The sequence below is a fragment of the Pavona decussata genome, unplaced genomic scaffold (assembly GCF_977016875.1).
Source record: "Pavona decussata unplaced genomic scaffold, jaPavDecu1.1 SCAFFOLD_215, whole genome shotgun sequence".
Classification (NCBI taxonomy): domain Eukaryota; kingdom Metazoa; phylum Cnidaria; class Anthozoa; order Scleractinia; family Agariciidae; genus Pavona; species Pavona decussata.
Window position 1 is genome coordinate 2,911,750 of NW_028145620.1, and position 14,946 is coordinate 2,926,695.

The window sequence follows — 14,946 nt, forward strand, 5'->3', positions numbered from 1 at the left end:
AGCGATGAGAGGGGGCTGTATTCGCAGGCTAGTTCTAATCGGTTCTAATCTGGCCACTTCGAGTGTTCTTCACATTGTCCATCTAACACCGGCGGTTATCCGCCCGAAAAAGCAATACTTTTTCCTTTCTGAAGTGTATCGAGAATTTGGGGAGAAAACAATGAAATTAACGCGCCACTTGACGCTGACTTTAACGTTAACAAAAATTAACGAATTTTTACAATTCGCGTTCGTAGAGTGGAAGACAAAAGGCACCACTCAACGCACGTGGTTTGGCGTCAACCGACAAGACAAAAGCTTTGACGTCACGGAGATTTTTTCGCGGCTCGTTTTCGACGTTATTTTTCGGCGGGAGAGAAGCGACGACCGGAAATACGTCTGCTGTTCAATCAATCAATCAATAATCAATAAATCTTTATTTAAACACGGTAAAATCCATCAGGAGTATAAAAATTAGAAATAACCTAACTATCCTAAACAAAATTCAATACCTAACTACAACTAATCTAACTAAAACCTGTTTTTCATGAATGTCGTGTATACTAGTACTCTAACATTAAAAATGATCATTAACTAATCTTTTGAATTGACTAAGAGATTTAGCTTCTCTCACATGACAGGGCAGGCTGTTCCAGAGAACTGCTCCGCTATAAGTAAAGCTGTTTTTCATGAAATTAGTTCGCGGAAACGGGACAAATAGTTTGTTAACAGAGTCCCTCAGGAAGTAACGCGTTTCATTTCATTTAACAAATTTAGATGATAAATATTCAGGAACGAGACCATTTAAAGACTTGTATACCATTATTGTTTTTTGTATTTGAAATTGAGTGCTCAAGTCTTTCCAGTCGAGTTGTCTTATTAAACGGTTAGCGTCAGCATCATAGCTAGAAAAGGTTAAAACGCGAGCGGCACGGTTCTGAAGCTTCTGTAGCCTGTCAAATAATGTTTTACCACAATTACCCCAGACAAGATTGCAATAATCGAAATGAGATTGAATTAGTGCGTTGTATATATAATGAAGGGTAGGTGGAGGGACAAAAGGTGTAATTCTTTTTATTGCTCCTATTCCGGAAGCGACCTTTTTAGATAATTTATCAATGTGTGTTTGCCAGTTTTAGCAGTGTTCAAGGTAAGTTTATTGGAAATAAGGCATTTGTTTAGGTTATCCATTTGTTTAGGTTATTCGCAGGCGTAGCTCCGCGCTCGCCTGAAACAACGCAAAAAAATCACTTTTGTTCTGCAGGTCAGTTACATAAGTCAGTTACATAAGCGGTCAAAGTGCTATTTTTTTGAAACGTCATCATGAGATTGCGTAACTTTTCTATTCTAAAAATAGCTATGGTTTTTCTAGAAGGTTCCAGTATGTTCCAGAACGAGGCTGACCGTTATAAAACGAGGTGGAGCACGTGTGTCTTTGCGTAATTTTCACAGACTCAAGGAACCGGTGGTGTCGTAAAGTAGTTTTTCTCTTGTGTTTTCCGAACTCAAACATGCCTGCCCCAGCCGTTGGAATCGATCTTGGTACTACCTACTCTTGTGTTGGTGTCTTTCAACACAGCAAAGTCGAAATCATTGCCAACGATCAAGGAAATCGAACCACTCCGAGTTACGTGGCTTTCACTGACGCAGAACGGCTCATTGGTGATTCCGCGAAAAATCAAGTCGCTCTCAATCCTACTAATACGGTGTTCGGTGAGTCGTTTTATGTTGAAGTTATTAAACCCAGTGCGAGTTATTGAAATAATCACCGAATGCTTACCGTTTATTAGACATAACAGAAAAAGTTGTTTTCTTATAAGTTGGGACGAAGCGTTGGCATGGGTCGCCATGTTGTTTCAATCACCCTTAAAATGTGCTTACGAAATCACTTTCTTTTTCAGATGCAAAGCGTCTTATCGGGCGAAAATTTGACGAAGAATCTGTTCAAGCCGACATGAAGCACTGGCCTTTTAAAGTGAGTTAGCTCCCTTCGTAAAATACGTCAAAGTTCTATTTTTTTGTTGTGAATTTGTCAAATTTAAGTTTCAAAAATCGCATGTTACGTTTTCAGGTCATCTCCGAACAAGGAAGACCAAAGATTCAAGTGGAACACAAGGGGGAAACTAAAACTTTCTTTGCCGAAGAGGTACATCTCATCATTTCTTTTTTTGTATTCGTTTAGATCAGAACTGCATAGTGTCAAGACCATGTGCTTTTTCTTCGGGCAGACCGAAGCTGATAATACATTCACATTCTTCGTTTTGATGTTCTAGATTTCTTCCATGGTTCTAACGAAAATGAAGGAAACTGCCGAAGCTTATCTGGGAGAGAAAGTTACCGATGCTGTCGTGACTGTACCGGCTTACTTCAACGATTCTCAGAGACAAGCAACCAAGGATGCCGGTAAGTGGTGTTTCTTTCTACATATTGCGCAAGTTCACGAACGGTATGGATTTTATAGTTTTTATTGTAATTATACCGCGTGTGTTGGAATCGCAAATTAGTTAAGCATTTGCTTATGTCGCAGAACGCATTCCCGAAACTTCTTAAACGACGATGGAACTTTCCTCATTTCAGTCGCTTTAACTTTGATTTTTTCATTGTTTGATTTTTTGTACTTGTACTTGTTTCTTAGAGTTACGATATGTTTAGTGCTAAGTGTGACCATTTTCAATTAATTCGCGTTCTTTTATGAACACATTATCCAATCAGAAAACAGGGACAGCTTCAAGAAAGCCAACTTTACTTGCCGGAAGTTCATGGATGCGTATTTCATTTCAAATTTATAGTTTTCTACTTTGAAATACAACAGTGGACTGCTTTTACAACTCCAGAATACAAAAATTGATGTTGATAGTAAAATTGACTGGCGAAGTCAACTTTTGTTCAACTTAAATTCAGTCATTCGTGACTTCACTAACTGAAAGGCATGAGCAAAAGGCAGTAAGATGTGTACACAGATATGTACACAGCTTCACGAGTGAAAGTGAGCAAGAATGTATTTATGCTGTCCTATAAATTCGAAATAGAGGTAAAAGCCTCATAAACAAGACATCCATGAAAAAGCAACTTTGTCTTCTGGGAAATTTAAAGTTGTCTTCCTGAAGCTATCCCTGGCTTCTGATTGGATAATCTGCACAAAAGAATGCACTGTAAATGTTGCTTGGAGGTCTTGAGGTCTTGACCTCCTTAACCCTTTCGTTGGCAAATGGACGAATTTGTCTGTTACTTACCCTTACCCGTTTAGGTATCCTTGGAGACCCCTCCCATGTTTTTTCATGGTCACTAAAGATTATTATAGGATATCCAGTCACGTTTTTCCTTCGTTGTGTTCTTCGCTGGATGTTTTTGCTCGATTTACACCGTTCCATTTGACGAAGTGAACGCAGCGATGTTTCTGGGGAAGTTTTTCCCAACATTTTGGATGAAAGTGAAGAAGATATTTCAGAGCACCATGAGAGTGAGAGTGTGGATGATGTTGATGAGGAAAAAACATCACCCCTTCAAGCAATTCTGGGGATTCAAATGCTGAGAGCGACAGCAACGGGATGTGTTTTTCTGTTTGTTTGTCTTAGCACCAGATTTAAATGTCTTGAGTGATTTTTTTTGCTGTACACATGCTCAGGGTTTCAAATAGTCATTCCCAGCGGTACATTGTGCTTTTACAAAAGTTTTGTTATGATTTTTTTATGTGGTGAGGAAGTTCAAATTTGAAACCTGACGGCTAGGGACAAAATGGCCATAACTTTGGTTCTGATGATGATATTTAGATGAAATAAAAAGTTTCTGAATCCTCATATATCGTTCTTTATCCAAATGATATCATTATGGTCCCTTTGTGAAGATATGGTGTGTTATAAGAGTGACACTAACAAACAACACATAAGGCAGATTTTTCATTCAAATTTTAATCAGCTCAAAATATTTATGTTAGCATCAATGGCCAATTAAATGTATTCTAAATGAAAGGATATTTTATCTTGAGTAAAATGATGTATAGTTTATGGGGGGGGGGGTGACATTTAATGCGGAAGACCTAAAGCCAGATTTATAAACCGGGTTTGCGGGAAACTAATTGTTCCACAGGAAACTGCCAACGAAAGGGTTAATAATTGACTCAGATTTCAAACAATAAATGAATGATGATGATTTCTTGGTGTATGTACATGGTGATTTGACACAAGGTTGCAGCGAAAGATTTTGATTTAGTGCCCAAACAAAAAGCATTGTTTTGTTTTAAAAGGGTAACAAAAAACTACAAGATGTTGTAGCAGTCTTAAATTGCAGTGGTTGCTTTGATATACCTATGTACTAAATATCTTCTCCTACAATGTTTTAACCCACACAAGTTTTTTTTGTTTGGATCTTGAAGATCTCTGGCTCCTTCTTCCCCCTCCTTCAGTTGAACATTTTTTTTTTAAATCTTGTCTCCCTCAATTCATTTTTCCTGTCTAGTATTCTAGTCCATTTTGAGAGCTTTTCTCACCGGGAAGACTACAAAAACTGTCTTTAATTTCAAACCATGTGCTTTGACTTGAATCCTGAACTCTTAAGTAAATTAATTGGCAAGGAGAAATAAATTCCCAACACAGCTGTAGTTTGATTTGGTTTAACTGGAACATGGCTTTTGAATTTGGGTTTATTTGCACCTTGTATTTTTTTTCTAGGTATAATTGCTGGCCTCAATGTTCTCCGCATAATCAATGAGCCTACTGCTGCAGCCATTGCTTATGGATTGGACAAAAAGGTTGGTGGTGAGCGCAATGTCCTCATCTTTGACCTGGGTGGTGGTACCTTTGATGTTTCTATTCTCACCATTGACGACGGCATCTTTGAAGTGAAATCTACCAGAGGAGATACCCATCTTGGTGGCGAAGACTTTGACAATCGCATGGTTGAACATTTCAAGAAAGAATTTAAGAGGAAGTACAAGAAAGACATTTCCAGTAATAAGCGGGCCATGCGTCGTCTCCGAACTGCATGTGAAAGAGCCAAGAGGACCCTTTCTGCAAGTGCCCAGGCCAGCATTGAAATAGACTCCCTCTTTGAGGGCATAGACTTTTATGAACCAATCAGCCGTGCCAAGTTTGAAGAAATCAATGCTGACTTGTTCAGAAGCACCGAAGAACCAGTAAAGGATGCGTTAAAAGATTCAAAGTTGGAAAAGAAAGATATCCATGAAGTCGTGCTCGTTGGTGGCTCAACTCGTATCCCCAAAATCCAGGAGTTGTTGAAGGCGCTCTTCAATAACACAAAGGAACTAAATAAGAGCATCAACCCTGATGAGGCTGTCGCTTATGGTGCAGCAGTACAGGCAGCCATCTTGAAAGGAGATAAGAGTGAGGCTGTTGCAGATCTCCTGCTTCTGGATGTGGCTCCCTTGTCCCTTGGTATTGAGACAGCAGGTGGTGTAATGACATCTCTCATTTCACGTAACACTACAATTCCAACCAAGAAGAGTCAGGTCTTCACCACATATTCTGACAGTCAACCTGCTGTGCTAATCCAAGTGTTTGAAGGTGAACGCTCTATGACACAGCACAACCATCTTCTTGGAAAGTTTGAACTGACTGGCATCCCTCCTGCCCCTCGTGGTGTCCCCCAGATTGAAGTCACTTTTGACATTGATGCCAATGGGATCATGAATGTTTCTGCAACTGACAAAAGTACTGGAAAAGAAAACAAGATCACCATCACAAATGACAAAGGTCGTTTGTCTAAAGAAGACATTGAGCGTATGGTCAAAGAGGCAGAGAAATTTAAGGCAGATGATGACAAACAGCGTGATAAGGTTCAGGCCAAGAACAGCTTGGAAAGCTACGCCTACAACATGAAGTCTACAGTAGAGGATGAAAAGGTGAAGGATAAGATCAGCGAGGAAGACAAAACTGCCATTACAGACAAGTGCAAAGAAGTGCTTGAATGGTTGGATAAAACAGATTCTGCTGAGAAGGAAGATTATGAAGCCAAGCAGAAGGAGTTGGAAAAGGTGTGCAATCCTATCATTACCAAGCTCTACCAGAGTGCTGGAGGTGCTGGTGCTGGTGGAATGCCAGGTAGTATGCCTGGGGGCTTTCCTGGTGCACAAGGTGCAGCACAGCCTGGCAGTGGAGAATCTACTGGGCCAACAATTGAAGAAGTGGATTAAAAAAAACTGTCCATTGTTACGTAAAGGATAGAAACCTTGTGAATTGTTTTGCAAAAATTACTGTTCGTTACTTTTGTGTAAGCTTGGTATTCAGTTTAGTTTTTCCCAGCGGTTTCCCTGCTTGTTATGTCAGTGGAAGTTTGAACTTGTAGAGATTCCTCTGAGTAAAAAGCATTTTCATAAAAATTTCTTAACTTTGTGCAGAGATCTTTTGTGTGTTGGGGGACCCAAGGGGGGGGGGGGGGGGGAGCAAATCAGGACAAAAGTGTGAACAAGCCTTGTCAGAAATTCAACATTGGCCCTGATCCAACACCTTTAAAAAAATTAATGTTCCCCTTAAACTTCACCTCGCTTTTGGAAGAGGCTTGCTATTTTTTTTTTTGTTTTTGTTTTTTTTTTTTTTGTCAGGTTGTACTGACAAGAACAAAACAAAAATGTAGGTGGAGGATACAGATCTTCCAAAACAAAATGTGACGTTAACTAGAAATAATATTGGCTTTAGAGGACAACTTTATGGTGTTGGGCAACTCTTCACAGACAGAAATGCATAGCTGATAGCAAATTTGAGAGTTAGCCAAGGTTCAAGGAAAGTAAAGAGCTATTGACATTTTAAAACTTACAAGTTTCACTAATAAAGTAGGAGCAACTAAAGTCTAACTACCTACTTCCTACTAAAGTAGGAGCCCCTAGAGAAAGAAGCCAGTTAAGTGTCTAGTTGCTTAGGAAAATAAACAAGTGATAATGTAGCATGAAATATTCAAGGAAGAGACGAGTGATTGTGTGAAGCTAGAGCATTTTTCTAGGATTGGAGCCAAGTTTGTGCATCCAAAAAAGTACCATTTCAAGTTACTCTGGTGCCTTGCCTACACATGTGAAGGTAATCTCGGAAATTATGCACAAACGGCTTTGCTTTTATTGTCATCAATCACGTATTTTGGAGTTCTGGGTCCTTTTCTCAAATTGAAAAACGCCTGATGACAACTCTGGAAACTGTGTTCACATTGTTTCTGGTCATCGATATTTCTTATGATTTGAAGCAACACGTTTGCATGTTTGAACAAAATGTTGAAATCAATCCACAAGACTCAGTTTGGCGAAAATTTTGGGACCCACAAAGTTGATAGAAACTGACTGCGGGGCCCTTGAAGGACTACGGGTGCTTATTAACGAAAACCAAGATAGGATGCTTATGAGGCTCGATTACCAGCCGCTGCTTAGGAAAATGAGCCTGCACTCATCCCCCCCGAAGGAGAGGATCAAAGACCAGACCCGGGAGACGGGGCAAATCGAGCCTAGGTGTATGGCGCGCCTTTCCAGTCAATATTCAAACAAGCTTAATATACGATACATCCATTACATTTCTGTGCCATATTTTTTAATTCCTTTCTGTATATTTTTTATTTTGCTTCTATATTTTTAATATCTCTTCCTATTAATTTATATATACGTGTGTAGCTCATCTATTTTTTATTTTGTTCTCGTTATTTTATATGCGTTCTATATATTTTTTTATTTATTTCGTATTTATTTTCGTTCCGAGCGGGATTTTTTATTTTCTTTCTAATTAGTATGCAACATGTGATCACATGACCGCGATGCATTTTCCCGCCAATTTCAAAAGCAAAATGGCGGATGGAACTTTAAGAGATGGCAACGAGAGAGGCCTTTACAACTTCATAGAGTCTCTTCGTACCCTGTTGATTGGTATTCAGAATTTGAGCACACAAGATGTCTCCGTTGATTACGTTGAACAAGCTAACTTGCGCCTGGAGGATGCAATTTTAACTTTACAGTTGCTATTGCATAGTGTATGGCAAAGTGAGGACTCTGTCCTTCAAGATTTCAAGACAATAACAGAAGCTGTTTTGACAAAAGTACGCTTTGTTTTTCGTGTAATGACAAAGTATGAGGAAAGCAATTCCGTTGAAGCAACGGTATCAAATTCGTTCGCTTGTCCTACCACTAAACTAACAGGTGCAGGAAGACCAGTCATCGTCATCGAAAGAGAGCAGATCGAATTCTTACGCGAACTGCATTTCCCCTGGGTGAAAATCGCTAGCTTGTTAGGTGTCAGTGAAAGTACTTTACGTCGAAGAAGACGGGAATTAAATTTGAATGATGACAGCGAAAACTGGACTGCATTGTCAGGTGCGTAGTAATTTACAGACTGAGGTTATCTATACTAGTAGCTTATTTGGTTTTAAGCTTATCGGTGTGTTTGGATAAGGGTGTCTGCGAAGAAAGGGAGTTCAACATCGGAAACAAGATATAGTCTCCGGCAAAATAAATCTTAGAAGCCATACCCTTGGCCAAAGTATTTTAGGTTCCCCAAAATCCCATGTCACTCAATGATGTACGATACTTCAAACTTTGCAATTCAAATACAACTTCTTTTCAGATTCTCAGCTTGAAGACGCTGTCAAAGAAATTAGAAGTATTACTCCAAACATTGGACAACGAAGATTGCTTGGAGCTCTCCGAGCAAGGGGATTTCGAATCCAGCGATGGAGGGTTCGCAACTGTCTTCGTAGACAAGACCCACTTGGGACAGCACTTCGCTGGAGTACTCCGGTTTACCGTCGAAAGTACTCTGTACCAACGCCAAACGCTTTGTGGCACATAGACGGTAACCACAAGCTTACCAGGTACAGGTTTGTTGTGCACTGCTGTGTTGATGGGTATTCGAGGGTTATTGTGTATGCCACCCTAACTGATAACAACCGAGCAGATACAGTGTTGGAGCTCTTCATCGAGGGAGTACAAGAGTTTGGCTTACCTTCAAGAGTAAGAAGCGATCATGGACTGGAAAATGTTGGAGTGGCACAGTACATGTTGGAAAATAGAGGCCTGGACAGAGGAAGTATCATAACGGGAAGCTCTGTCCACAACTGCCGTGTTGAGCGCGCTCATAGAGATGTTTACGCTGGTGTCCTTTGTCACTTTGCCAATATCTTTAGTGGAATGGAAGACATGGGTCTTCTTGACCCGTTAAACGAAGTACATTTATTTTCATTGCACTTTGTCTACACACCAAGGATAAATAGGGCATTGCAACACTTTACTGATCAATGGAACAATCACCCCGTCTCCAGTGAACATCAATTATCTCCCCTACAAATTTTCGCCTCTGGGATTTTGGAGAACATGCACTCTGGATACTCTGGAGTTGAGAGTATTCTACATCCAAATCAAATTCCATTGTATGGGTTTGATCCAGATGGACCTTTCCCGTTAGACGACGACGATTACCAGGTCTCAATACCAGCAGTTGATGTTCAGCTCACACCACAACAACTGCATATTTTGGAAGTCTCCTGTCACCCTTTGAATGACGATGGTGAACATGGTAGAACTCAATATCTGAGATGCATAGACATCCTTAGAAATCAGTTCAACATATAAGGAACTTTGCTGAGATAAGGCCGTTTTGGTGGTAACTATGTTTCAAAACAGGTGTTCCCAGCACCCCAGCATCCAACTAACCTGAAATCCGTTGTTTAGAGAGTGAAAAAGGGGCCTAGAGAATTAAGATCAATTAACGCCTATCAAACTGGCACCACTAATTGTAAATCGATTAAAAACAAAGTCATGTTTTTTTATGAGCAATGATTGGCTGGGTAGCATAATTCATTCTAAGAGTAAGGCATGGAACAAGAGGAAATTCTGATAGAAAGTCGTCAAGATAGTTCTTTTCTCTTGCTTCCCATTTACGGTTAATCGTAGACTACCAACTTCGATGACAGATTGAAAACGTAAACAGTGTGAGATTTAATATTTTGCCTTCAAATTGTATCGATCAGAATAGAACACAACGAATGCAACTTAACCTTTACAACAGTTAGGAAAAAACTACATTAAAATCTCAACAATATAGTTATAAACAGCCACGCTCGCTTGAAAATGTCAACTTTGAACAGATTACAAGCTTGATACTACAATAAGGCATCAGCTAACGATTTTCCAGTATGTTGTACAGGAATCGATGCACAAATAATTTGTGCATTGTTGTTAAATGTTTTAAAACTGTAAATACCCATTAAAGGCAGAAAACACAATTTATATATACATATATATATAAAATGAAATTATCAGTCTCTTCTAAATCAGCTTGCCACCATAATGGTCTTCATTTCTTCACAAGGCATATTACACAATATCCATTTCCCAATAATCTGATGCAAGTATTGCACTGAACTCCTCTCTAAGTTCAGGAAATGACTGATACGTTGAGGATAGCTCCAACACAGTATTACAGGTGTGGGCAATAGGTCGGCGACCTAAACCAGATAAGTTGGTAAAATTTACTTGGATTGCGTCAAAAAGCATTAACTCTGAGCCACTGATAAACCTTACAAACTTTGATAATTTCTGAGGTGTGTCAAGGCCCTTAATATACCGTTTGAGAAACTTAAGGCTATCCCTTTCCCCATCACTCTCAGGGTTTGCCTCTAGGCAACTAAGGATTTTGCTCGTTGATGGTATTAACAATTCATACCTTTTGGAAAGTGCTGCAAAATCAGGAAAACTAGGAAGGAGTGTGACAACTATATCCTTCCAGCACTCTGCAATATACTGTGGCTTCTGTAGTAGCTCCTTATGGGCTATTTCTTCAATAACTTGAATGACATTATCAGAATTTACCATAATTCGACAGTCATAGTTACTAAGTATTTCTAAAAGCTGGGACATTTCATCTTCATCATCCCACTTCATATCACCAGCAAGGCACTTGTCAATCAAACATTTTTCATCTACTGAAATGTAATTTCTAAAGGATTGAGTCAGCATAGCGCTAGTTACAGCAGATTCCCCCCAAAAAAGACAGGCAAGGAACGTTTGAGACAGAAGGACTGGTAGGTATTGACAGGTTAAATATCCTTTCACCAAAATTCTACCTACAGCAACCCATTCCTCCCTTTGATAGTCATGTCTTACAAATGGTACACGCTCATTTTCTCCAACAAAAAGGGAATCATATGTTTCTTTCCAAAAAAGAGAGAAAACATCTCTAAGCAACCCAACACCTCTGCCCATTTCTTCAACTCCCCTAGCATCAATAACGATTATCTCTATGTCTTGACTCATAATTAACGGATCTCGGAATACGTTAATCAAATCCTTCTTAATATTTAACCTGTGCACTTGGATGATACGTTTTGGTAGCAGTTGAGGTACAGGTACTAATACCGGTATAACATGCTCAGATGATGCATGAACAATATCAGAGTTACTGTCTAAAACAAGTGCATTTACTGGAACAGGTAGCTCAGATGATGCCAAAACAATATCAGAGTTACTGCCTGTCTCTACATCATTCAACTCTGTATTTTGATGTGATGTTTCTGCTTCAGTTGGAAATGGTACACAATAAGGTTGTGCAGCATCCTGGCAGGGGTGGGGCACCACAGCTGCATCTGGCCTCCCATCACTCTCCCCAAATGAAAGCAACACAGGGCTTCTTTGTGCTCCACTAACACTAAAAGAAATATTAACTTGTCACAAACCATAAAAAAGTGATCTAAGTGGTAATGATGTGACATACTACGAAGTGTTCATATTTACATAAATATCCACAATCACATGGAGTTGCAATGTACCAAATCAATTTACTGATATCTAAGCAAACAAACAAATAAATAAATACACAAATCTGTTTGGAGACAAACCGGATAATATTTCCAACAAAAAGCCATTTTCATGTCTAGTAGCATGAGCTGGGATGCCAGTCTATCATATACAACGTTATTCCACTGCATTGGGAAGCTACCACATAAAATTCACAAATACCTTTGTAGTAAGGCAAAAAAGCTAAAAGAAATCTATACAGGTTTTATCTTGTTCAATGCAAAAATTCACTCGAAAAAGTTCACCTTGGACTGCTATCTAATACTGCATTCTCTAGCTCCTCTTCAGTTTCACCCTCATCTTCAGATTCCAAAGGTATCTGTGATCTAACATAAACAGCTCCTTGACCGGCCATCCTGGTCACTCTTTCTGCATCCAGAGTTATGCCATCTGCCAACTTAGGAGTTATCAGCTTTCCATAGCATGGCTAGGTTGAGAAAAACACATATTACTTGCGGGCTTTTTGCAAAAGTTAAGGGTAATTTTGATGAAAGAGTAATTAAGTTAAGCTTATGTCACAAGCAAGGGGAAATTATACAATAAATGAGGAGGTGGGAGCGGGGCAGTACCAGAGTAAGTCTGAATAACCCAACAACTTCTCCCAAAATTGTAAGTCCATTACGCGGGTCACTGCAGGTATCCTCTTGTGTGGGTAAATTGTTGGCAAAATAGTATAAATGCGTATTTATAAATAGTGCAGCCACAACAAATGCACAAACTGAACAGCAACGATGATAATATTATTGCGTTAAACGTAGAACAATGTTTAAGCTTATAACACAAGTGGAAAGTTACCCACCTTGACATATTCAAATAGCAAAAGCTTTGGAAATCGATTCAGTATAGCAGCTTTAAGGGAATTTGCATCCCAGCTCTTGTCAAAGGGAAACTCGTGGCAGACAAGTTCTCTCTCTTCTAACTGAAGTCGGCTTGTATGTGTAGGCACTTTGTTGATCTTGGGGCTGGGAATGAGGACTAGATCCTTGTAAACAAGTGTCTTGGATGGGCGGCCTTTGTTCGACTTAATGGTCTGCTTTAACCTTGCTGGTCTTCTACTAGTGCTTTTTCTACTAGCTCGGTTCGAGCCAACTGTCGGAAAGAGAGTGGCAAGACGAGCTTGAATAGAACTGCTTGAGGCTGGCGACGTCGAGGGTTCGTTCGACTGAAGTTCCTTGTTGTTCACCTGACGATCCCCGTTGTTCGGCTGACTGTCAGAGTTTACCGTTCCATTTATCCGAGGTAAAACATTTCTCGTAAATCCAGGTCTCAAATGACTTAAAATCTCTAAGGCATCCGCGGCCGCACGACAAGCAGTAGACAGTTCTTCCTCCATGTGACCGAAAGCCAAAATGGCGGAATGGAAAAAGTGCATCGCGGTCATGTGATCACGTGTTGCATACTAATTAGAAAGAAAATAAAAAATCCCGCTCGGAACGAAAAAAAAATGCAGATTAAATATAAAATATATAGAACGCATATCAAATAACGAGAACAAAATAAAAAAATAGATGAGCTAAACACGTATATCTAAATTAATAGGAAGAGATATAAAAAATATAGAAGCAAAATGAAAAATAAAGAAGCAAAATAAAAAATATACAGAAAGGAAATAAAAAATATGGCACAGAAATGTAATGGATGTATGGTATATTAAGGTTGTTTGAATATTGACTGGAAAGGCGCGCCATATAGGTGATTATTAGATATGGTGAGTTAATGGATGGAGGGTACTAAATTGAATCATTACAGTGCTCCTTGTAGCTTTGCAACAGAAAACAGGAACTTGGCTATACTAGTATTTCCCAGCTTGTATCAATCTCGTACCCAGATTCCTCAGGCTCTTTGGCCAGCGGTTGGTTGCCTGGAGAGAGACTGAGCTCCTGGATTTTTTCCGCCACAGAAATCTGCAGTAAAAAGGAAAGCTGTACCTTTGGTGCCAGACACTCTACTTGAGCAGTTTCCAAGTCCAGTTGACAATTAGCCTCTTGCCAATCCTGAGTCCTAGCGACATGCAAAAAAAAACATGACAGCCAATCAAAAAATTTATATTGTTGCTATTTCCAATGCAGAGTCCTAAGGACATGCTGTCAGGGACCTGTGAACTCTGGGTACAGGGCTGTGGATTCTACCATGATATTGTAAGATCACAACTCCCATCGCAAGTTTCGCAAAAACAGTGAATCTTGTTGCCAGGGTTCACAGACAAAGCAAGACGATGCTCATTAACTAGGCTAGCTGACCCCCTAAAAGGATTGGTCAAAAGTATAGGGTGAGGTGGACTGGGTCAGAGATGGGGTGGGTTGTCAGTTTTTGAGTCCTTGGTAAGGGGTGGGTTGTTCAATTTTCAGCTACCCATTTGGGGTGGATCATCCTAATTTATAACAGGAATAGGCACACATTTACCATAACATGATAAAATGAAAGAGAGAAAGAATGGAGACAACAGAAAGGGAGAGAAACTTGACCTATGAGGATGTGGAATGGGAGAACCTCCTGTGAGGATTTGCCAAGGAAGCAAAGAGTTTCTGTCCTTAATCTGTGTATCAAACATCTGACAACTGAAAAGAAATTAAGGAAAAAAAACCAAACTTGACTTGGTGTCAGCGCACACTCAGTTGTCAGCAGCCAAAGGCAGCCAAGTGGCTCTGAATCGAGTGTTGGCAGCTCAGAGGCAAGTGAAGACTGTGTTCTGCAGGAAGGTCGGAGCCGATACCTCCGATGATGACAAAATCCACCTTCCCAAACTTGCTTCCAACAGTTGGAGTGACAAATTATGATAATGATGTCCCATGAAGCGTACTTTGCCAAACTTAATTCCTTATGAAGCAAGGCCAAAGGATGGAGGGTTATGATTTTTTCATACATAAAATGTGGTTTCCTTTTATTATGCAACCCAAAAATGTAATTTTCAAACTTCATTTAGGGGTGGATCAGTCAGTTTTGTGCCAAAAGAAGGGGGTTAGGCCATGATTTTTCTTTTCTTTTTTTTTATCCACCATATTCCAAACTGCTCTGTTCCAACCCCTACTTTGATCAGTTCCTTTGCAATTGCGTTCAGTTTTCGTTGGCTAATTCATCCAGAGCCCTGGGGGCTACAATTATGTTTTTGTAGGGGGGGGGGGGGGGGGTCATGAATTTTCAGTGGTAGGTTTTACAGAGGGTTATAGAAAAGTTCCCTGAAAGTATAACAAGGT

General features: G+C 39.8%; 3 protein-coding genes and 1 long non-coding RNA gene across 4 annotated transcripts; 2 read left to right on the top strand and 2 right to left on the bottom strand.

Annotated features, from left to right (window-relative positions):
• The first annotated feature begins 1,400 nt into the window (after positions 1-1,400).
• On the top strand, positions 1,401-6,326 carry LOC146460033 (heat shock cognate 71 kDa protein-like). The gene is made up of 5 exons (XM_085088829.1): positions 1,401-1,692; positions 1,881-1,954; positions 2,051-2,125; positions 2,253-2,382; positions 4,647-6,326. The coding sequence occupies exons 1-5, from the start codon at positions 1,491-1,493 to the stop codon at positions 6,125-6,127; spliced, it is 1,962 nt and encodes a 653-aa protein (XP_084944955.1). The 5' UTR covers positions 1,401-1,490; the 3' UTR covers positions 6,128-6,326.
• Positions 6,093-14,799, bottom strand: LOC146460034 (uncharacterized). The gene is made up of 2 exons (XR_014857805.1): positions 14,646-14,799; positions 6,093-7,211 (listed from the first exon to the last, which is right to left on the bottom strand). It is a non-coding gene; the product is annotated as an uncharacterized LOC146460034 (long non-coding RNA).
• On the top strand, positions 7,625-9,535 carry LOC146460035 (uncharacterized). Its single transcript, XM_085088830.1, has 2 exons — positions 7,625-8,275; positions 8,526-9,535. Exons 1-2 carry the CDS (start codon positions 7,714-7,716, stop codon positions 9,527-9,529), a joined length of 1,566 nt encoding a protein of 521 aa, XP_084944956.1. The 5' UTR covers positions 7,625-7,713; the 3' UTR covers positions 9,530-9,535.
• Positions 10,274-13,348, bottom strand: LOC146460036 (uncharacterized). Its single transcript, XM_085088828.1, has 3 exons — positions 12,552-13,348; positions 11,998-12,179; positions 10,274-11,603 (listed from the first exon to the last, which is right to left on the bottom strand). Exons 1-3 carry the CDS (start codon positions 13,131-13,133, stop codon positions 10,274-10,276), a joined length of 2,094 nt encoding a protein of 697 aa, XP_084944954.1. The 5' UTR covers positions 13,134-13,348.
• Positions 14,800-14,946: the final 147 nt, after the last annotated feature.